This window comes from Bos javanicus, chromosome 15, assembly GCF_032452875.1.
Source record: "Bos javanicus breed banteng chromosome 15, ARS-OSU_banteng_1.0, whole genome shotgun sequence".
Taxonomy (NCBI): Eukaryota; Metazoa; Chordata; class Mammalia; order Artiodactyla; family Bovidae; genus Bos; species Bos javanicus.
In genome coordinates, this window is record NC_083882.1 from 24,362,501 (window position 1) to 24,386,296 (window position 23,796).

General features: G+C 40.0%; 2 protein-coding genes and 1 pseudogene across 2 annotated transcripts in view; 2 read left to right on the forward strand and 1 right to left on the reverse strand.

Annotated features, from left to right (window-relative positions):
• The window catches only part of ZW10 (zw10 kinetochore protein), a 35,161-nt gene extending 22,212 nt beyond the window's left edge, over positions 1-12,949 (reverse strand). Inside the window, exons 1-7 of the mRNA XM_061440343.1 lie at positions 12,750-12,949; positions 10,423-10,557; positions 5,730-5,831; positions 5,450-5,527; positions 5,137-5,296; positions 3,522-3,674; positions 2,902-3,093 (exon numbers count right to left, since the gene is read on the reverse strand). Of these exons, the coding sequence (XP_061296327.1) occupies positions 2,902-3,093; positions 3,522-3,674; positions 5,137-5,296; positions 5,450-5,527; positions 5,730-5,831; positions 10,423-10,557; positions 12,750-12,854 (925 nt within the window). The 5' untranslated portion in view covers positions 12,855-12,949. The remainder of the gene's footprint in view (positions 1-2,901; positions 3,094-3,521; positions 3,675-5,136; positions 5,297-5,449; positions 5,528-5,729; positions 5,832-10,422; positions 10,558-12,749) is intronic.
• On the forward strand, positions 6,443-9,967 carry LOC133261551 (large ribosomal subunit protein eL42-like; annotated as a pseudogene).
• Positions 12,950-21,565: 8,616 nt separating the features above from the next.
• On the forward strand, positions 21,566-22,334 carry CLDN25 (claudin 25). Its single transcript, XM_061439702.1, has one exon. The coding sequence runs from the start codon at positions 21,642-21,644 to the stop codon at positions 22,332-22,334; it is 693 nt and encodes a 230-aa protein (XP_061295686.1). The 5' UTR covers positions 21,566-21,641.
• Positions 22,335-23,796: the final 1,462 nt, after the last annotated feature.

Below are 23,796 nucleotides of genomic sequence, written 5' to 3' on the forward strand. Positions count from 1 at the left end.
AAGTTCTATGCTTTCCTTTACATATATTATTCCTATTAAATTTATCTTTAAGAATTTAATAGATTATGTTGCCATTGTAAATAAGATACCTTTATATTTTATAACTGATTGTTGCTAGAGAGAATAAATCTGATTTTTATAGATTTATACTGTACCTAGACAACTTAGTAAATTTCTTACTAATTATAAAAGTTTTAGTAGTCTTTTGGGTTTTTAGGTATCCAATCACATCATTTACAAGTAAATTCTTCTCTTTAATATTCATACTTATTTTCTCTTCTTTGCATCAGCAATAACACCTAAAACAATGTTAACAAATATTAATGCCAGTGTGCATTCCTGACTTAAAACTGATTTTAATGGAAATAAATGGGGCTTTTTTTTTTTTTAATGGTTTCATATATTTAAGATTATTTCTTCTGGGCAGATTCCTAGAAGTTGAAATCTTGGTTTAAAAATACAAACATTTTAAGAGTTTTTATATATTTTGCCAAATTATTTCCAAAAGAATTTTTTATCCTCTTTTTAAAAATTCTTTTGTTTTTGGTACAATGATGCTTAGTAATAAAGAAAACTTAGAAGTAAAAAACACATATTTAAAAGATGAAAGGAGCATATAACCAAAGACAAACATAAGAGAGAAGGTAAAAACCTTTATGAAGTTTCAGAATAACTAAAATGCAAAGAAAGTAGAAGACTCCAAAAAGAACTAAGGCTACAAAGTATGATCCTCAGGTTATATTTAGGGGAAGAATAAACCATTTAAAAAAAAAAGCCCTATTTATTTCCATTAAAATCAGTTTTAAGTCAGGAATGTGCACAGACATTAATATTTGTTAACATTGTTTTAGGTGTTATTGCTGATGCAAAGAAGAGAAACTAAGTATGAAGGAAGGAATATTGACTGAAAGATATTAAAGAGATGAGAAGAGAACCCAGCAACAGTGAGTTAGTTGTCTTCTGCTCTGAATATCCTAGGTACAAAGAAAACTTACAAACACAGTGGATTGAGCACTTAAAGGACCAATGTCAACCTGAAAAGACATTTCAGTGTGCTCCTAGAGCACCCTCCAATCTAGCCCTATCCTAGGCTAACAGTACCATCACTGACAAGCTACAAGTAAACATGATTATCAAATATGCATTCAACATGAAGTAGAAAGGGGAGTTAACTCACTGCAAAATTTTATCATGTAAAATCTAACAAAGACCAATGTTAACTGTAAAAAGTCAAGTGTAAGACAGGAAAGCAGCCATCTGCACTGAGTATGATGTGGGATTTTCATTTACATCAAGCTCAGTAAGTTACCTGTGTAATAACAGCCTTTGGCTGTTCTAACAGAAACCTGAAACTGAGACCGAAGGAGTGAATAATCCTTCCATATGAATCTGAATTGGTTCAGGCTATATCTAGAATACTTTGTTCTGTTTTCAACACCATACTGTAATAAAAAGGACTGTGGAAGAAATGGAATATATTCACAGAAGATCACTGAAGATAAGAAGATCTAACATTATTTCATCTTAAAAAAAGTAAAGATGGTGGTAAGACGTAGGGGACATAATAACAGAGACTGGAAAGAATTTCAAAGACCAATTTCAAACAATTAGACTTCTATACAGCTCCACATAGTAGAAACAGCATCAGTAAAGCAGATATTACAGCGCAATATATTTTGAACGTATTTTTTAAACAACTGCCCTAAAGATTTAATTTCCAAAAAGAGCATTTTGGCAAGAGTATTTAATACAGAAAAGAGACACAATTTTGAAAAAAAAAAAAACAAAAACTTGACAGTACTCAGAGCTGCACAGAGGTAGGACAGACTCTCAAAAGGTGCTCAGGCTTGTTGTGACCAGTTGATGGGAGTGTTACAGAGTAGAGTCAAGCCTCAGAGATATCTGCATTGATTATCTTTCTAGTTCCTTCCAATCCTTGGACTCTTTGTTACATTATCTCCCTAAGTAAACGAACAAGAAGAAAACTACCTTGGATTTTTGCAGTTCATCCAAGTCTTGAAATGTTTTATTCTTTGCTATCAGAACTAGAATGAATTCTTTGCTTTAAATTATTTATATATAAATAAAGAATGTCTATATGTATTCAACTGAGTCACTTTGCTATACAGCAGAGATTGGCACAACACTGTAAATGAACTATACTTTAATAAAAAATAATAAAGTCTTTATATATAAATAAATTATGTGACTGCCAGGAAGGCTTACAAACAATAGCAGCATTTCTTTTTTTCATTTTTTCCACAGCAAGAGTGCTTAATTTGACTATTCAATAAGACAACTGAGAAAAGCAAAAAGAAGGTAAGTCAAATAGACTAAAATGACAGTATTATAATAAAAAAAGAAGAAATTTTACTTTTAATAGTGTGACAGCCAAAAAATGATTCAAGCAACAGAAACTGGTTGTTTCAAGGGTGAATATATAAAGGTCTAACCAGTAGGCTGAGTTGGAATGAAATTCATGTCCCACGTTAAACCCAGTTTGTTCATATCAACTAGGTTGATGGGGATTTTCCCACTGAAATACATAAAACAGCACTTAGTTCATTTCTGCTTTTCCTATAATTAACCAAAAGTCCCAAAATATGATGTCCCTAGAAGTCCCATGAGAGAAATGCATTCCAAAATCCAACTATATATTACAAACAAAGAATACGGGGTACCACTGATGACCTTACCTGTCAACACTAGGCAGAGAAGGAAAGCAAAAGAGAGCAAGAAACAGAAAGGTAACTACTTTTTCCCCAAGACATAATTTACTCACCTCCATCCTCCATTCACTCAGAATGGCGACATTTTTGTCCACTTTTTAAAATAATATTTACTTTCAAATACCACATCAACTTTTCCAAAATATGTAGGCATGGCCCTGGGAATACACACCTAGAAGTTGTTTCTGGACCACTTCCAGTACCAGTCTGATCTTGGCAAAAACTTCAGATGGCGATGGATGTTCCAAGTCAGTCATCACAGATTCAAAACGAATGATGGTGATGTTAGGCTGGCTTTCTATCACGGCAAGAAGGGATGGGCAAGATGCCAGAGGCTTAAGGATATACTTCAGCAGCATCTGACCTGAAAGTTATATCAACACTCATAAAGAAAAAATCACTTGAAGACACTTGAGAAAAAACAAAAGATCTTTGAGCCTAACAACAAAAAACATGTACCATGACATTACATAACACCCATATGCACTGCAAGTTTTCCCACTGAAGTTTCCCAGATTGTCTACAGATTTTTATTTAAATTATTAAAAAATAAAAAAACACCAGCAGCTAGTTTGAGGAAAAAAAGAGAGAGAAAAGAAAAAAAGGAAAGGATCTAAGCCCTTAATGAAAAGGGTAATATTTATAACAATTCTATTTAATGAATCATGAAGCCAAACTTTATGATCCATCATCAATATCATTCAGAGAATATTTGCTAATTTTTCCTGTCAGTCCTTTAACATTGGACTTTCTGAAAATGTCATGTAAATGAAACAAAGTAGGATGGCTTACCAAATGACTTAAGCTTGGTATGTAACTCTCCAAGAAGAGAAAATGCCAAGAGGACAGAACTGATTGGTGGCACGGGGTTCTTCTCTTCTTTTTGAGATTGTTCGGTGCATAAATGAAGCTCTGTTTGCAGGCAAGATTCCAAGTTGCTGATATCTATGGAGAAGGGAAAAAAATATCAGCTGTCTCAGCAATACAAGATGTTCCCATTTCTATTCCTGAGAGCCCACGGTCTACCAAGAGTCCTAAAAACGTGGTTTTAGTACAAGACACTTCTAATGCAAGCAAGTACGAATTACTGCATACAAATCCTTGGCATCACTTTAAAACAAGAAATTACTTCTTTTGGTATGCTCAAAGAATCAAACTGAGTGCAAAAGATGATGTACCTACAATAACTGCATATTAAATATGTGTTGAGAACAGATAAACAACAAAGTCCTACTGTATAGCACAGGGAACTACATCCAATATCCTATGATAAATCATAACAGAAAAGAAAATTTTAAAATGTGTGTGTGTGTGTGTGTGTGTGTGTGTGTGTGTGTATGTATGTATAACTGCATCACTTTGCTGTCCAGAGGAAATTAACATACCACTGTAAATCAACAATACCTCAACAATAAAAAATACACTGAATGACTGAATGAAGGCAAAGAATAAAAAGTGAGACCCTAGTTTCAGTTAAGGCCTCGTCTTCTATGTTCCCTCTTATGAAGGAAAGAGAACAGCCTGCCAAACAAGTTTAACAAGAAGGGTGTGTTACAACAAAGAACTGCCATCTTCTCTTAATTTTATAACCTGCTTGGAAATAGAATCGAAAACTTCTGGATGACTTCCTTGAAAATACACATGGGGTGTGTGTGAGGGGGCGGAGTGTCTATGTACATACATACATATACACTGTATTTGAAGGCCAAAGTGGATAAGGGGAAGGAAGAAAGGGGAGACTCTGAGGTTTCCTCTGAAACAGACTAAATTTCAAGATTAAATGTTGGAAAATATACTGGATTTAATGGCATGTCTTTCAATATACCCTCAGAGATTATACTTTGTATAAACAAGATATCAAAGAGGGTTCACACCCAGAGGTGGGCAGAGGGGCTGAGAGCCAAGTAGTATAAATAAAAACCAGGGCCAGAGTTATCCCATTTCTCATGATTCTGTCACCGATTTTCCCCAAGGACTGAAAAAATTGGGTCCAACTCCTATCCCATCGATCCCCTGTCTTCCTTAGCAAGAGAGAGAAAGGTCGAACAGTTTCTTCAAGCTTTTTAGAAAAGATAAACTGTTGGGATGAGGGCTCTGGGAATGAGCACACTCTACAATGGAGAAGTGCTTCCACCTCCTCTAGCATACCCTCACCTCACGGACCCCTCCCAATCATCTCCCCCCTTCTCTGCTCCTTCCTAGCGAAAGGGACAGAAAGAGAAGTGTGAAGAAAGTAACAAGCATTTTGGTCCCAACAGCATATCTGCTTAAATGAGAACTCAATACAGAATTGGGAGATTAATAAATGAAGCCTTCTTCTCTCCCAATATAAAATATTTGGAATACATTCAGAAGCCAAACTGGCTCAGGCAGATTAAGCAAAGCAGTTCACTGAGGTCAGCATCACCTTTCGATGGTGGGAACTTCCATACAATCAGCTTCTGCCACTCCTCTCCAAGGTGATAAAGTATATTCTGTTTCTGTATTGTCAGCTCCATGCTGAGAGATTTCAATATTTTTAAGTCAAAGCATTTTCTGGATTTTAACAACTTCAAGCATTTCTGGGCCTGGCAGGGAAATGGAATCACTGTTAAACATTTCATCTGTACTCTAGGCAATTCGAACATATTTGTGTAACAGTAAGGAATACATGTGACACAGAATTTACTTAAAACAAGAGTAGCATTACTTGTTCATGCTTTAGAGAAAGTGTTTAATACCTCTTCTAGATGCTGAGCAGCAGAAATATACTTCTTTCCTGCCAATGCACAATTATATTCCTCAATAGCAGTAGAAAACTGAAAAGATAAGTATAGTTATTAGGTATTTTATCTGATACATCTTATTATTTCAAGTCTGTCCGCTTGCTTGTTTTTAAAATATGAAAAAAATAGCACATAGTCAACGGATACTCATTAAACGATAAGACCAACTGGAAAAAAAAAAAAAAAACAACTTTCTCACCACCAAAGTGCTAAAGTTTGGTTTGAATTTACTGACCTCTTGTAGCTGTCTAAGCAAACAGAGGACTACTGAGTCTCTTTCCAGCTGCTGCTTCAAGTCTGTAAATTCAGCAGTTGATACATGAAGATCCCGGCGGACCTAATTCACAATACCAAAGACAAGTACTTTTAAGCTATACTATACCTAAGAAATAAAACACTCATTATAATCAATAAGCCTTATTAGCTGAATATAACTCATGATTAAATTTAAATGCTGGTTAAGAATGGAATAAAAATCATAGAATGTAGTAGGAAGAGACCTGAAGTGGTCCAAATGGCCCAAATCCTTGTCTTATGCAGAAACACCCATTGTCATCAACATAGTATCCTCTTGTCAGCAACGAGTTTTAGTTTAAGCAGTTACCTCACATCACAGAACTCACCCACCTGGATTACTAGAAGGGTGTCCCCATGGCCAAGTGATAATTCACTCTAGAGTTGAACAGTTTTAACCAATAGGAAGGTTTTCTTAGGTTAAGTGAGGATCCACCTCCTATTCTGTCCTACCTTTTCAGGGACTTCGCACTATCAATTACTTCCTCTTTTCTCTATCTTTTACTTCTTACCAATTCATTCTTCATTCATGAATTACATACTGATTCAATATCTACTAGAGGATGGCTCTTCCCATCAGATTTAAATATGTTAAAAATTCCCCCATCTTTAAGAAAAAAATATCAATCAAATCCTTGTTGCTATGTCTAAAGCATGTATCACCAGTACTTAACCATTCGTCAGTACACTGTTATTCTCCTTTCCTTAGATCTATGACACCAATTTCTACTCATTTTTCTCCTGGTTCTTTGGCCATTTCTTTTCATTTTCTTTTGGGACCTTCATTTTCCCTCTGATCACTTCACACATACTGATAATCCTTTCTCCCTGGCCCTCTTATTACTCTGAACCAATGGTTCTCAAAAAATCAAACATTTTTTGCTCACCCCCATCCAGGGACATTTGGCAATGTCTAGAGACATTTTGGCTTGTCACAAATCAGCAAGTTCTACTGGCATCTAGTGAGTAGAGCCAGGGATACTCAACATCTAAACATCTTACAATGTACGGGAGCGCCCCCCACAACAAAGAATAATATCCAGCCCCAATCTAGGCATTCAACAGTGCCTAGATTGAAAAACCCTGCTCTATATTCTCTCTCCATTCTCATAGTTTCAATTTCTAAGTGTGGCTCTCTCAAGTCCACACCATTTTCCTAAAATCCAAGTATGTATATGGAGGGGGTGATATGCAAACTATCCTCTAAAATCCACTGTCTCATAGGAACAGAATGTGGCTACCCAACTACACTATCTGTTTTCACTGTCCCTCTCAGTCAGTTGTGACCATGTGACTAAGATCCCACCGGTGGTATATAAGCAGAAGTGATGTCTACCATTTCCAAATCTGGGTCTTAAGAAAATAGATGCATCTTCTCTATGCCCTCTATTTTCTCTGAACCTCCAGATATCACTGGACATGGGGAGAGACCAACTGCAACCACAAGAACAGCAAAATTCTAACGCAGTGTTTTTCAAACTATAACATGCATATATACATATTGCTTGGTGAATCTTATTAAAATGCAGCCTCAAATTCAGTAGGGCTGAGATGGGGTCTGAGATACTCTGTGCCTACCAAACCACCAAATGCTGCCAGTTCCACTGCTCTACAGACTGTTGGAAGACCATTTTTTAGGATTTTCTCACACTTCAGCACCATCTTGCAAGTGAAGCAATGGACTGTCTTTTGTTCTGAACTATCTTTTCAAAAATGTTTGTGTAGTAAACAAACATTTGAAAAACAGAAATAGTATTTCCCTTCATGACAAAAATCCAGCATGCTTACTACCCATTAGAAGATGTTTATGCTGTCTAAGCTCAGGAGTTTTCTTCTATCATGCAGCCCACCACACTGCCCTGTAGAAACTGGGGCTCAGGGTGCTGTGCAAAAACATTCATCCACTGGCTACTATTGCAGGGAACAGACTATCCGCCACAGTTCTTGACTCAGAATGCACTAGAACAGCCAGGCCCTGGGTTGTAGAATCAGCCTGCTAGCCTGGAGACCATGATTAAAAAAATATGTATCTTGTTTGAGCCATTGCATTTCAAGTTTCTGGTCCTGCCCCATCTTTCTTTACAATAGTCTAGCCTCCATCTTCATACAAGCCAACTGTGCAGCTTCATTTGGATCTCATACAGGCAGCCCATATTTAAACTCAACCAAAACCTCCTCCTCCTCCAGATTCCCTGTTTCAACGGATGGCACATCAATAACCTAGTTCCACAGTTACCAGTGACTCCTCCATCTTTGATTCCTCACATCAGCAACTCCCAAAGATCCTATATCTTTTGAAAGTCCCCAGGATTGATCCACTTTTCTCTATGCCTATTGCCACTGACTGTGGTGAAGGTCGCAGCCTGTTTTGCCTGATTACTTTAACTGCCACCTGATGCTTCAGCTGCCTTCTCATTTCCCAGTCTCTTTTCCCTCAAGTCTTTTCTTCAAACTGCAAGCAGAATGGGATTCCTAAAATTCAAATCTGACATCACTCCCCTACTTAAAACTCCTCTACAGCTTCTACAGGGCAATCAAGAAAATCCTTACTACTTAAACTGATACACATGGTTCTGGCTTACCTTTTTAATCTCATCTCATGGCCCCTCCCACCACATTCTATCAACATCTGTCATCATCTGTCATATGGAATACGTGCAGCTTTCCAAAAGTGGTGTCTCTCCACTACCTCCACGTTTCCACCATGCTGTCCCCTGTGCCTGCCTAAACATTTCTCCTTCTTCTTTTGCTTAATTACCTATCACTTCAGACTTTGGTTTGGACCCCAATTCGTACAGGAAGACATCTTTAGCAACATCTCCTCTCTTTAACTGAATTATTCCTATTTAATGTGTATCACATTATTTTATTCCTCTATAGCAGGCATGAGATTCACATTTTGAAATAAAAAACTAGTTCACCAACTACCATAGTATCTGGCAACTTACAGATGCTCAGTAAATATATCAAATGACTGAATAAACCCTTTAGACCACCTATTGAATCGAATTCCCCCTCTCTAGCCATACATTTGAACCTTTCTCTCAAATGATAAGACTCCAAATATTGAAAGTGTTTCTCACAGCTAAATACCCCCAGTTTCTTCACCGTTCTTCAGATGGTATGGTGGTCAAGTCTGGACCCTCTCATCAAGACCAGTCATCTTTAAAAATACAACAATCAGAACTGAATAAATCTTGTCCAGTCATAATCTGGCCAGGAAAACGTACATAGTCCATTACTTTCTTGTTCCAGATACTTCATTTCTAATAACACAGTCTAGTAATTGCACTACTGACTTATTTGTCTGACAAATACTCTTTGAATATATTATTTGAACTGTGCCAGAGTTGCAGAGTAATGGATTTATTTTTATTAAAACCTCTAACCAGAATGACAGGTAAAGTCAGTATTAAATAGATTTTCCAAATAGCTAGTGGTTTCCCCACTTGCAATTCAAGTTTTATACAGAACTTTTAAAAACACATCTGTTCCCTTTCCTTCTTTAGGAACTGTCACACAGAGAAGAGACTTGATGTCTTTCTTTCCTTTAGGACCTTGAGAATATCTCAACATCTTGATTTTGGATATCAATGCACCCTGAGTGAAAATTTAGAAACAGATGTACAAGACACCTATTCAGTTTAAACCTCTAATATCAACTTGATTTTTTTCAACGGCTTATTTTTCCTAAAAGAAAACTGTAAGGGAAAAATCCTGGTGAGATAATATACATGAAAAGCAACTTTTAAATTATGAAGTGGATATTCCTGTTTCAACACTGGCTTACTCCTTTGTGATGACAGTACTCTGGCAAACAAGGTGAACATTCTTAAAAACTGCCAGACTTTCCATAGGAAGTACAGTAAGCACTAGCCCCATAAAGTATAAAGTGACACAGTATAAGATGGGCAGAGATTCCCTGCGTGTCCAAGGAAAGTGGCTTTATGACAGGAAGTAGAGTGGTTGTGACTGGCAATCCAAGTCAATTTTCCACAAGAAAGCCAAAAGACAAAGATTGTGCTGAAGCTTTAATACGTTGAGGCCAGCTGCAGATATAAGAGAATGCATGCCGTTAAGAGATACAAGCATTTTAAAGTAGGAGATGATAAGAGACAAGGCCAAATGATTCACTTATATGCTTTATCTGTTTTTATTATGAAGACATTAAAATCTTGAGGCTATATTTTTAATTTATAAAGTGAACTAAGATGCAAGACATTATTAGCATAGCTTAAAATTTTTTACCATAAAAAAGAAATTGTTTGTAGTTTTGGAAAACATTTGTATTTTAAAACTGGAAGTTACCTTAAGGTCATCTAATTCAACTTCCATTCACTAATAAGGAAAGTGAGGTCTTTAAAATTTGTATTAAGGACTTCCCTGGTGGTGGTTTCCCTGGTGGACTTCCCTGCAGTGGCTAAGAGGACCAATGCAGGGGGCCAGGGTTCAATCCTTGGTCAGGGAACTAGATCCCACATGCCATAATTAAGACCTGGTGCAGTCAAATAAATAAGTTTTATTTTTTTTAAAAAATGAAGATTAAAAAAAAAATTGTAAACTGAGTTGTCCTTGGAATCAGGAAGCTGAACTTTCTCCCTACAAACCCATCCCACATAACAAACTGTTCTTACCTCAGTCTCTATCCTAGATTTCAGCAAGCCAATGTCATCAGATAGCTTATCCACTTGGGTAACCAGGTCCTGTGCGCTCTGCATGCTAGGTAGGAATTCGCTATACTTCTTGCTGATCATACTGCACACCTCGCCCTATTATACAAGAGAAAAGTTACAATGACATGAGTAGGGAACTCTTAAAATACATAGCTCGTCTTCTGTTAGGGATCTTCCAAGTCAGGGCCTTTTTGCCCAGTTACTCATACCCATTCACTTTCCCTTCCAAGCCAATGGGTTTCTCTGAAAAAACATTTCTCCTACCGTTAAGAGTCCCATAACACAAGGATACAAGAAGACAATGATCAACAAATCCCAACAGTGCCCAAGAATTGTACAAACACTGAAAAAGAGAAAGGCAGAGCCAGAAATTCTCATTTTGAATCAAACCAGTTCAGACTATAGTCACTAATTTTAATCATATATCTAATAGGAAAAAAAGTAAATGAATAAATTAAGACCATAATCTGTATACCTCAATTGATTTATGAATTTCTATTTTCTTGCTTATAAAATTGCAAGACCTAATCTTAAATAATTCAGGCTTCCCAGGTGGCACTAGTGGTAAAGGATCCTCCTGCCAATGCAGGAGACACAAGAGACGCAGGTTCAATCCCTGGGTTGGGAAGATCCCCTAGAGTAGGAAATGGCAACCTGCTCTAGTATTCTCACCTGGAGAATTCCCTAGACAAAGGAGCCTAGCAGGCTACAGTCCATGGGGCTATGGAGTTGGACACAACAAACGACTGAGCACACACAATCTTAAAACCTAAGTTGATCTGAGTTCCATTATTTCCTTTAATGCAAAATAATTTAATAAATTATTGAATATTTTTCACTGAATTAGTCAATGTTTGGGAGACAAGAATAAACGATGCTTGCATGCATGCTCAGTTGCTCAGTCATGTCTGACTCTTCTGAACCCCACAGAGCGTAGACCACCAGGCTCTTCTGTCCATGGGATTTTTCTGGCAAGAATACTGGGGTGAGTTGCCATTTCGTCCTCCAGGGGAGCTTCACAATCCAGGGATCGAACCCACGTTTCCTGTGTCTCCTGCACTGCAGGCAGATTCTTTAAACTGAACCAAGGAAATTATGCTTGTCCCAAATAAATTCCTTTTAGGTAGGAAAGATAGGATACACTTAAGTAATCAGAACACAGAAATACAATATAACAAGAGTTCAGGTACTCCAGAAGCACAGCTGAGAGACAGAGCACCTCTGCCTGAGGGTAAATGGGGATATTTTTCATACAGGAAAAGACATTTGAGATGGAACTTGAAGAATGAGTAGAACTACTAACAGGTAAAAGATGGAGAGATGGCAACATAAACAAAATCTGGCAACTAGGGGAAAAGTGGGTCTGCTTGGAGAATAGAAAGTAATTCTCATCTGTCTGGATGGGAAAATAAACCGGAGAAAGGCAAGTTAGTTCCAGAACGGGGAGGAGCCTGTAGCTTAACAGTTGGTCTTCTTTCCATCATATAAAAAAGCAATGAAAAATCCTAAAGCCATATTCCAGGAGATGCCAGTGACGTGAATACTTAACACTTAGGAAATCATTTTGGTAAAATAAAACCATTTTTGTGCCTTTATGGTTCAGTGCCAAACTTGCTCTCTTAAATCCACAGGGTACACGTCTTTTTAAGATGTTTAAGAAAGCAACAAAGATGTGGCAAATAACAAATGTAAGGTAATGACAGTAGCACGAAGTGAAACTCCGTGTGGTCAGGTGCCTTCTGTTTTTGTATCAATTCCAAGACAGCAAGGTCCAAAGAAGTGCTAGTCACGTGTTTTATAACACTCGGCATAGTCTCAAAGGCCTGGGGGTGAAGAGAGTTGAGTTTAATAAAGTACTGATACGTTTGTAATGACAAACATTCAGGGAGGAGAACGGTACAATCCTCCCAAAGCTATCACATTCATCCACGAATCATACAGAGGAGGAAACTACACACCGAAGAGGGGTGGGGTGACCCTGCCCTCATTTCTATCCAGCTGCTATCCCCCGCTCCCTAGACGCCTCGGGCTTCCAGTCCCAAATTCCCTGCTCTGCCGGTCTCCACCGCCCTCCCCTCGTCCCCCTATCCCATACCTCCCCAGCCTAACCCCACTCCCAATACTGCCCCAGCCACCGCCTCTTCCCACCGTCCCAGCCTCCTCGGCTCCGCAGTCCCAGTCCCAGTCTGGGCTCCCCTCTAAGCCCCCTTCTCATCCCACATACTTGCACCCACTCTCGTTCCTCCCTCCGTCCCTTTACAGTCAACCGCCCGCTGCTCCGGCTTCACCTTGATTTCTTCCACCCGCTGGGTCAGGCGACTGATCCGAGTGCCCAGATCCTCCTTCTCCAGCCTCCCGGAGTGTGCCAGGACTTCCGTCACGAACGAGGCCATCGCCACCACAAGAACCAAAACTGACAGGGTCACTCTCAGCCAGCGCGGCAGCTCCCGTCCCGCCGGCAGCCTTGGCGCGCGGCCTGCCGGGAAACGAAGTCTCGCGGGGCCCAGATCTCCTCACGAAAAGCGATGGCTGCACTACAGCTCCCAGCAGGCACCGCGGCTATCCTGGCGGGGATTTTCCACGGTGTCCCGTAGTTGGCAAACTGTGCGTAGACGCGTTTACTAGCTCCTTTTTAAATAGTTGGTCTTTTCCCGCCGGTTTTTCACTAGAAGTGAAATGGTCTTATTTAATAACCAGTCCCGAGTGAACCTTTCTCAATTGCAAAACGCTTTCCTGTGAAATTTATGTAGCCTGAAGACCCAAGAAGCGCATCTTGATCTTTTTTCGTTAAGTATTCATTCTCATGGACTGCAGTGACCATCAGAATGTATGTGAATGGTGCCTCTGCAGTTGTTCAAGGACGTGGCATCACCTCATAAATAAAAGTATGCCCATAATCGCACTCCTTTCATATTGCATAGTTTATATGTATGTATATTTATTTATTTATGTGTGTGTCAGTGTGCGCATGCTACATCGCTTCAGCCCTGTCGGACTCTTTGCGACCCTATGGACCGTACCCCACCAGGCTCCTCTGTCCATGGAATTCTCCAGACAAGAATACCGAAGTGGGTTGCCATGCCCTCCAGCGACTCTTCCTGACCCAGGGATGGAACCTGAATCCCCTGTCTCTCCTGCACTGGCAAGCGGGCTCTTCACCACTAGCGCCACCTAGGAGGCCCCATACGTATGTGTAACATTTATTAAATATACATTTATATTATTTATATTACCTAACTTAAGTAGAAAAGGCAGACGAACCAGAGATCAAATTGCCAACATCCGCTGGATCATCGAAAAAGCAAGAGAGTTCCAGAAAAAACATCTATTTCTGCTTTATTGACTATGCCAAAGCCTTTGACTGTGTGGATCACAATAAACTGTGGAATATTCTGAAAGACATGGGAATACCAGGCCACCTGACCTGCCTCTTGAGAAACCTGTATGCAGGTCAGGAAGCAACAGTTAGAACTGGATATGGAACAACAAACTGGTTCCAAACAGGAAAAGGAGTACGTCGAGGCTGTATATTGTCACCCTGCTTATTTAACTTCTATGCAGAGTACATCATGAGAAATACTGGGCTGGAAAAAGCACAAGCTGGAATCAAGATTTCTGGGAGAAATATCAATAACCTCAGATATGCAGATGACACCACCCCTGTGGCAGAAAGTGAAGAACTGAAGAACTTCTTGATGAAATTGGAAGAGGAGAGTGAAAAAGGTGGCTTAAAACTCAACATTCAGAAAACGAAGATCATGGTATCTGGTCCCATCACTTCATGGGAAATAGATGGGGAAACAGTGGAAACAGTGTCAGACTTTATTTTGGGGGGCTCCAAAATCACTGCAGATGGTGACTGCAGCCATGAAATTAAGAGACGTTTACTCCTTGGAAGGAAAGTTATGACCAATCTAGACAGCATATTAAAAAGCAGAGACATTACTTTGTCAACAAAGATCTGTCTAGTCAAGGCTATGGTTTTTCCATTAGTCATGTATGGATGTGAGAGTTGGACTATAAAGAAAGCTGAGTGCAGAAGAATTGGTGCTTTTGAACTGTGGTGTTGGAGAAGACTCTTGAGAGTTCCAAGGAGACTGCAAGGAGATCCAACCAGTCCATCCTAAAGGAGATTGGTCCTGGGTGTTCATTGGAAGGACTGATGTTGAAGCTGAAACTCCAATACTTGGCCACCTGATGTGAAGAGCTGACTCATTTGATAAGACCCTGATGTTGGGAAAGATTGAGGGCAGGAGGAGAAGGGGACGACAGAGCATGAGATGATTGGATGGCATCACTGACTCAGTGGACATGAGTTTGGGTATACTCCGGGAATTGGTGATGGACAGGGAGGCCTGGCGTGCTGCAGTTCATGGGGTCACAAAGAGTCGGACACGACTGAGCGACTGAACTGAACTGAAGTATAAATAACGTTAGTACTGAATGGAGTGGAACATGATACTTAGCGCTTTCTGTCAGAGGTTACAAATCAATTTTATCAAAACTTTAAAAAATTTGTTTCACTTTTCAAGTGTTACATACTAAAAGATGTTCGCAATATACTATGTGCATATGTGCCTGCCTGCTGTCACTTCAGTCATACCCGACTCTTTGCTACCCCGTGGACTGTAACCCGCCTGGCTCCTCTGTCTATGGGGATTCCTCCAGGTAAGAATGCTGGAGTGAGTTGCCATTTCTTTCTCCAGGGAATCTTCTTGACCCACGGATCTGGGCACAGGGTTAATTATAAAGCTTTATAAGCTATAAAGTTCTAAAAAAAAAAAATGAACATACATGTAAACTTTGTTCAAACAAAAATAAGGTCCTTATTGGGAAAGGTGTAGAAGAGTAATTAATTTGGGAGGTGTTCTCAGAACAAGTACACAGTGTCAAGTATGAAATGACCTAATTAAAATTGCCAGCACTCGGCTGCCACATACAAAGTTGATGAGAGCAGCGTCTCCCACTTGTAATTGCAAAGTGTGAATATGTGTGACCCGCCTACTCTAGTTTGTGACTAACTGCAAGGATTCCTGATATTCTCATTTCTGCTCATGCTTATAAACTTAGAGTATTAAAAATAATAAATAGATACAATATACAGATACAAATATAAAGTATGTACACCAAATTAACTTTTAGTGATGAACTGATGGTATTTATTCTCTTCTTTCACCTGATTTTTCTATTTTTCTACAATAAACATATATTGCATTGATTAAAATGCTTTTTAAAAAAATTTTAAAGGTACATTGTGAGGGTAGACCCCAAGTGGATGCTGACCTGAAGGTTCTTGTCATTTTTAAGTGTCCATGGAACAATCTTCTTGTACTAGTGAGGCAGGGGAATCTTCCTGTGACATAAGCAAAGGAAATGAATTTGGGGTTGAGACAGGAAGCCATAATATCTTGAGAAGTGCCTCTCTCTAGAAGATTAACCAACTTTTGTTTGGTGGACCTGTCAGCCTCTCGTTGAAATCTAAATATTTATACTAACAAATGCCCAGTGAGGAAAGAAGGACCTGCAGATGAAATTCTTGAAAACTTGTAACAATATTTCTTGAGCAACTACTATATGACAGACACTGCTAGGCTGGGAATCCTAAATATGTGAATAAATAATCTCAGGAAAAAATATTGGTCATTACTATCTTGGAGGTAGTTAAGGGATTGATCCAGATATTGTGGGACCTAAATCTTACACAATTGTCAGGAGGGGGAGGACTCTTTAAGGAAAAGAATGTAAAATAAAAAATATAAAACCAAGTGCAGCCCTTGGAAGGGATCCGTACAAGTAACAGCCCTGGAAGCTTAATCTACCTCTAAGGAAGATACAAAGGGCAGAAGAAATATTGGAGGAGTATCCAGTCTCAGACGGAGAAGGCAGTGACACCCCACTCCAGTACTCTTGCCTGGAAAATCCCATGGACGGAGGAGCCTGGAAGGGTGCAGTCCATGGGGTTGCTGAGGGTCGGACGCGACTGAGCAACTTCACTTTCACTTTTCACTTTCATGCATTGGAGAAGGAAATGGCAACCCGATCCAGTGTTCTTGCCTGGAGAATCCCAGGGATGGGGGAGCCTGGTGGGCTGCGGTCTATGGAGTCGCACAGAGTTGGACATGCCTGAAGCGACTTAGCAGCAGCAGCAACCCAGTCTCAGATTGCATCAGGGAGGTTTCACAGTAAGAAGGAATCTGAATTAAGAATGGAAAGAGTTATCAGGTTGAAGTTCTGGAATCTTCTTCTAAGAAACTAAACTGTAGAAGTTCCACCTCTCCCTGAGCACTGGATAAGCTAAAGACTGTTCTTCAAATTTCCAACAAAAGACAAGGAAGAGTCAGGAAGAACGGTAAAGAGCATAGGGAATGGAATGGGATTGCTACACACAGACAATGTACCCAAGTACAAGTGAACACTTGAATTAAGAAAAAGAAATTAACAGCTCTCAGATTAGAAGAATTAATGTTGTTAAAATGGCCATACTACCCAAAGCAATCTATAGACTTAATGAGATCTCTTTCCAATTACCCATGAAATTTTTTCACAGAACTAGAACAAATAATGCTCAAGTTTATATGGAACAATAAAAGACCCAGAATTGCCAAAGCAATACTGATGAAAAAGAGAAAAACTGGAGGCATAACCCTCCCAGACGTCAAACAGTACTACAGAGCTACAGTAATCAAAACAGCATGATACTGGCATAAAAACAGACATATGGATTAATGGAACAAAATACAGAGCCCATAAATAAACCCATACACCTACCATCAATAAATCTTCGACAAAGAAGGCGAGAATATACAACGTGGCAGGGGGCAGGGGGTGGTGTATCTCTTCAGCAAGTGATGTCGTGAAAGCTGGACTGCCATGTAAATCAATGCAGTTCGAACACTCCATCATACCATACACAAAAATAAACTCAAAATGGCTTAAAGACTTAAGTGTAAAACATGAGGCCAAACAATTTCTAGATGAAACATAGGCAAAACATTTCTGACATAAATCATAACAATGTCTTTTTAGGTCAGTCTCCCAAAGCAATAGAAACAAAAGCAAAAATATGCAAATGGGACCTAATCAAACTTATAAGTTTTTGCACAGCAAAGTAAACCATAAACAAAACGAAAAGACAACCTACACATTGAGAGAAAATATTTGCAGATGATGCAACCAACAGGGGCTAATTTTAAAAATATACAGACTCATACAACTCAATAACCAAAAAATCACACAACCCTATCAAAAAAATTGGCAGAAGACATAGACATTTCTCCAAAGAAGGCATACAGATGGCCAAAAAGTAGGTCAAAAGATGCTCAAAATTACTAATTATTAGAGAAATGCAAATCAAAAGTAGTGCAATGAGGTTTGACCTCATACCACTTAAAATGGCCATCATCAAAGAGGCTACAAATATAAATCCTGGAGAGGGTGTGAAGAAAAAGGAACCCTTCTGTACTCTTGATGGGAATGTAATTTGATGCAGCCACTATGGAAAACAGTATGGAAATTTCTTTAAAAACTAAAAATAGAGTTACCATATGATCTACCAATCCCTCTCCTAGTCATGAGTGAGTGAGTGAGTGAAGTGGCTCAGTCATGTGCTACTCTTTGCGACCCCATGGACTGTAGCCTACCAGCCTCCTCTGTCTATGGGATTTTTCAGGCAAGAGTACTGGAGTGGGTTGCCATTTCCTTCTTCAGGGGATCTTTCTGACCCAGGGATTGAACCCGAGTCTTGGATAGAACCCGGGTCTCCCACATTGCAGGCAGATGCTTTACCCTCTAAGCCACCAGGGAAGCCCCAAGGCATATATCTTGAGAAAACGAATTTGAAAATATACATGCACCTCAATGTTGACAGCAGCACTATTTACAATAACCAAGACATGGAAGCAACCTAAATGTCTATTGACAGATGAATGAATTAAAAAAGATGTGGTATATATACAATGGGACATTACTCAGCCATAAAAAGGAATGAAATAATGACATTTGCAGCAATACAAATGGACCTATCAGAGAAAGACAAATATATAGTATCACTTATATGTGAAATCTAAAAAAAAATGATATGAATAAATTTATTGACAAGATAGAAATAGACTCACAGACAGAAAACAAACTTAGGTTACTAAAGGGAAAGGGGGAGAGGGATAAATTAGAAGTTTGGGTTTAGCAGATTCACATTACTACATACAAAACAGATAAATAACAAGGTACTACTGTATAGCACAGAGAACTATAATATCTTACAATAAATAAGAATCTGAAAAAGAATTTACATGTGTGTGTGTATATATATATTTATATAACTGTTGTGTGTGTATATATATATATTTATATAACTGAATCACTTTGCTGTACACCAGAAACTAACACAACATTGTAAATCAACTATACTTCAATAAAAAATAAATTTAAAAAAAATTTTAAAGAAATTAGGGGACTTCCTGGTGGTCCAGTGGCTAAGACTCCATGCCCCCAATGCAGGGGACCAGGGTTCGATCCCTGGTCAGGGAACTAGATCACACATGCCACTACTAAGACCTGGTGCAGCCAGATATTTGTTTTAAATTTTGTTAAAGAAATTAACAAATAAATGGGTTCTGTTTTTCCTTACCTGATCTCTTTTATAATTCATACTTATCCTGGTTTGTATATCTCCTAACTCACAGATTTTCACAAGAAAGGGCTCTGAAGAAAAGCCAAAGAAGTAAGGAACAGTGTCTGAAAGAACTCCTCCTGACCGAACATGTCTCACACACATGTGGCATGCCTGGATTCAGGAAGCAAAGTGTCAAACACAAATCTGGATGGATATAGTACAAGCAGACAGGGTTTCCAGGGAAGCATAATATTTTGCCATCGCTTTGATTAGAACATGTGGTTGCTGTAAAAGCAGCAGAAGGAGACTACAATTTAAAAGAGCATCCCATTTGTTTCAAGGCAGGATTAAAGGAGGGACGGGGAGCTGTGGCTGCAGGTATGGATGAAACAAGATTGCTATCAGTGAATTTCTGAAGCTGAGTGAGAGTACACGAGATTTCTTTATGCCATCTGCTCTACTTTTATCTATGTTTGAAATTTTCCATAATAAAACATGAAAGGAAAGGAGACATTCCAGAAGATTCTGCTCACCTCTGTCCACCCCTACAAGACTGACAAGTTAATCAGGCTGCTTAAGCGTTGAGGTGTCATTCAGGTTAAGTCAAGGTACTGTTTTTTCAGATGCTTCCCCCTTACTATCCCACGCCCCCTTTTCACTTCCTAGTGTACTACAGGGGACTCAGATTAAAATGTAAATAGGGGAATACGTTGGTCAACACTTACGTCTTCAATATAATAAACCCCAGTTTTCTTTCGTATTTTGCCATAAAGATGAGCCCACAGCGGCGTGCTGTGTCACCAGTGCGCAGGCGCAGCGCAGGAAGCATCTCTGTGTGGGCGGGAGACCGCACAGGAAACTTGAGTCCCAGCCGCGGGCTCAGGACTTGGATCTCTTCGTACCAGCTGGGGGACCTTGGCAATCTCCCTAACCTGTATCTCACAGCGCGGGTGTGAACATTAAATAAGGAGAAAGAATCTGGCCAAAAGTCTGGTTTTTAACCACACTCAGTAAATGCGAATTATTTCCTTTCCTGTCGGAACCTGCCTCTTGTCAGCAGCAGCAAATAGGAATAAAAGCTGGTGTGACTACCATCTATTTACAGCTGCTGTCGGCCGGAGACGGAGGTGGAAGCGCTTACCTCCTGCGATATTCTGGGTCTGAATAAACTCCTTGGATAGGAGATTTTTTTTTTTCTTTCTGCCCACGAAATCACTAAATGATTAAATCTGTAAAATGTATAAAATTTTGGGCTGGCCAAAAAGTTCATTTGGGCTTTTCCATTATATGTTATGGAAAGCCCCGAACGAGTATTTTGGCCAACTCAATACATAGGCACAAATAAAAAACTATCCATGCTCTTACCACTAAAAATAACCATGGTTAACACGTTGTGGTATATTGTATATATATATATATATATATATATACACACACACACACACATATATGTATATATATACACATATATATGTGTATATATATATACGCACACATACATATTAATACATATATACATATACAAACACACATACATATTAATACATATAGATACAGATATATGCACTTTTTTGTGAAAGTGAACCTATATATTGTTTGGTCACTGTTTTTGTCACTTAACATATCAAAAACATTTTTCATGTCATTAAAATTTCTTCTACATCAATTTAAAACAGCTGCCTAAACTGTACATAATAATACACAATGATCAACACTAGTTCAAAGGATATTTTCATACATCTTCGTATATATTCACAATAAATTCTTGGAGGTAGGGTGTTGGGACAAAGTATGCATATGTATCCTGGAGAAGGGCATGGCAACCCACTCCATTATTCTTTCCTGGAGAATCTCATGGACAGAGGAGCCTGACAGGTGACGGTCCATAAGATCCCACAGAGTCAGACATGATTGAAGCGACTGAGCACGCATGCACCTGTGTATATATTTTAAAGTGTAAAAGGCTTCCCTGGTGACTCAGAGGTAAAAAATCTGCCTGCCAATGCAGGAGATGCAGGAGACATGGGTTCCATCCCTGGGTCAGGAAGATCCCCTGGAGAAGGAAATGACAACCCAGTCCAGTATTCTTGCCTGGAAAATCCTGTGGATAGAGGAGCTGATGGGCTACAGTCCATGTGGTCACAAAGAGTCGGACACAACTGAGCAACTAACCAAAAAAAACAACAAAAAGTGTAAATCATGATGTCATGTTACCCTCCGGAAAGATTACATTAAATGTGTACTCCCAGAACATCATTCTTGTCTTCTTGGACCTGGGGAGGAATTTTTTGAATGTACTCATCAAATATGTATTGATGGTTTACTATCTGACTATTTTGCCTCTCATGGGCCCCTCCCCCAGGATCCACCCCCACATCTAATCTTGGGCACACCCCCTAAACCCAAACATTGCCAAGTTCCTGGCACCAGCTGCCTAGAAAACTGAAACAGGAACCCTCCCCAAACCTGAAGGACCTTCTGCTCAACTTCCCAAAAGTCCTGCCTGACGCAGTCACTGAGCCGCCTCTCCTCCTTTGCTTTCTGCCTTTATTCTCTGGTGGGAGCAACCATGTCCTGGAGTCTCCACGGGAAAATCCAGCTAGGGGGACTGCTCCTTTCTCTCCTTGGCTGCATCTGCTTATGCGTCACCACTATCCTTCCCCAGTGGAAGACTCTCAGTCTGGAGCTGAACGAAATGGAGACCTGGACCATGGGGCTTTGGGAGGTCTGCGTGGATCAGGAGGAAGTCGCCACCGTGTGCAAAGCCTTTGAGTCCTTCCTGTCTCTGCCCCAGGAGCTCCAGGCATCCCGCATCCTCATGGTGGCCTCCCATGGGCTCGGACTCATGGGGCTTCTGCTCTCTGGCTTTGGGGCTGAATGCTTCCAGTTTCATAGGATCAGACGGGTGCTTAAAAGGAGGCTTTGCCTCCTGGGAGGGACTTTGGAGGCATCAGCTGCGGCCACTACCCTCCTTCCCGTCTCCTGGGTGGCCTACGCCACAATCCAAGACTTCTGGGATGACAGCATCCCTGAGATTGTGCCTCGATGGGAGTTTGGAGATGCCCTCTACCTGGGTTGGGCTTCTGGTGTTTTCCTGGCCCTTGGTGGGTTACTCTTCGTCTTCTCAGCCTGCCTGGGAAAAGAACATGTGACTTTTCCCCACATGGCTGTTCCTACAACAGCCCCACCATCCTGTGCTCCAGCAGAGGTATCTGATGGCTCGTTCTACCTAATGCCAAGACCTAGGACCCTGCTCATCTAGGACAAGCTTCTGCCAAGGAATCTCTGGGACAGAGGAATGTCAGTAGAATCCTTTTTCTTCCTTACCCTCTTTACTCTATATTTGTTTGCCTCATTTTAGGGGTGGTGGTCACTGTCCTGTTTGTTCAGGAATTTGACTGTCTTAGTGATGTGATGATCCTAATTTCAGAATGAAAAATCAAAGCACAGTTTCTAAAAGCATATTTATCTGATTTAGATTTTATTTACATAACATGCTGTTAAACTTATGAATTATATACTTGATTCTTCTATTACCAAGGAAAACATTACAAAATTGCATCCATCCTAGAAAAACTAGTCTACTCTACATGTAGATAGAAAAGTTTAAGAATATACCTTGGCAATTGAAAATGAAATATTGGCCTAGAATAATACCTCAGGATTGGAACCCTCCTTGCCTTCATTTTCAGCTTCAGGTGCATGATTTGAAAGGGAGTGTCACAATATATCTTTGCTGTTTTGTAGATTCTTAATATTCCAAAGGGAAGACATATTCTTATTTCTGCTATGTTAGGAGGCTGTATGTGGTCTGTCTCCCCAACATGAAGGTAAGAAATGGTGTGAGTGAGTGATAGGGTGACCAACAATCCTGGTTTGCCCAGAACAGGGCACTTTCAGCACTGACCCTAGGAAGATCCCTGGCATGGCTGTGCCCAAGGACTGCCCAACATGGGCATATACCTGGAAAGAATTGTCAGCTTCCTGGAAATACCTTTTACTATATGACTCACATCATAAATCCCTTACATTTTAATCCAAGTGTCAGATGACCTACCTAGACTGTAGCTACCACTTAAGTCCCTTTCACAACAATGACCCCAGTTCCTTTGCTTGTCCCCCTTTCCTGACCATCCGCCCCAAATCTTCCCTAGGAATTTCTGCAGGTCCTCAAGAGGAAGCCGCCTGCTTGCTCGTAAACCCGCTCATCAGCTGAAATTACCCTGCAAACTCGCCCTCTTCCTTTCACTACCATCTGCCTCCCACTCCCCTAATTGGCTAAGAGTCACCACTGACCCTATCGACAATTCCCACAGGAGAACAACTAAGCGTGATGGTCCCAATGTCCTCACACAGATCGCTTCTTCAAGTTCAAAGGCACTTTGCTCACAGGACCCAGGAGACCCTCCCTCCACACACTGGTGGTGCACTTTGCCCTGAGGCTGTACTGTTTGTGTTCAGATGCTTCTCCTTCTTTAATGAAGAGCCCTGGCCTAGCCCTGGCATCTTGAGGTACCCATTGCTCAACAAGAATATGCACATACCAACACAAGAATAAACCGTTTGCCAGCGTAGCCCATATCAGTTCCCTTTATTTTTTCTGAGGAAATGAGTCTGCCCTGGTGCAGCTTTGTCTGCAGTACCTGACTCACATACCTTCTCACCCAGAATAACATCCTGTAGGGATCGGTTTCTCCAGAAAGCTCTTTTCCCTTTTACATATA

Coding starts and splice junctions, on each gene's coding strand:
- CLDN25 (XM_061439702.1), top strand. CDS start 21,642: ATGTCCTGGAGTCTCCACGGGAAAATCCAGCTAGGGGGACTGCTCCTT.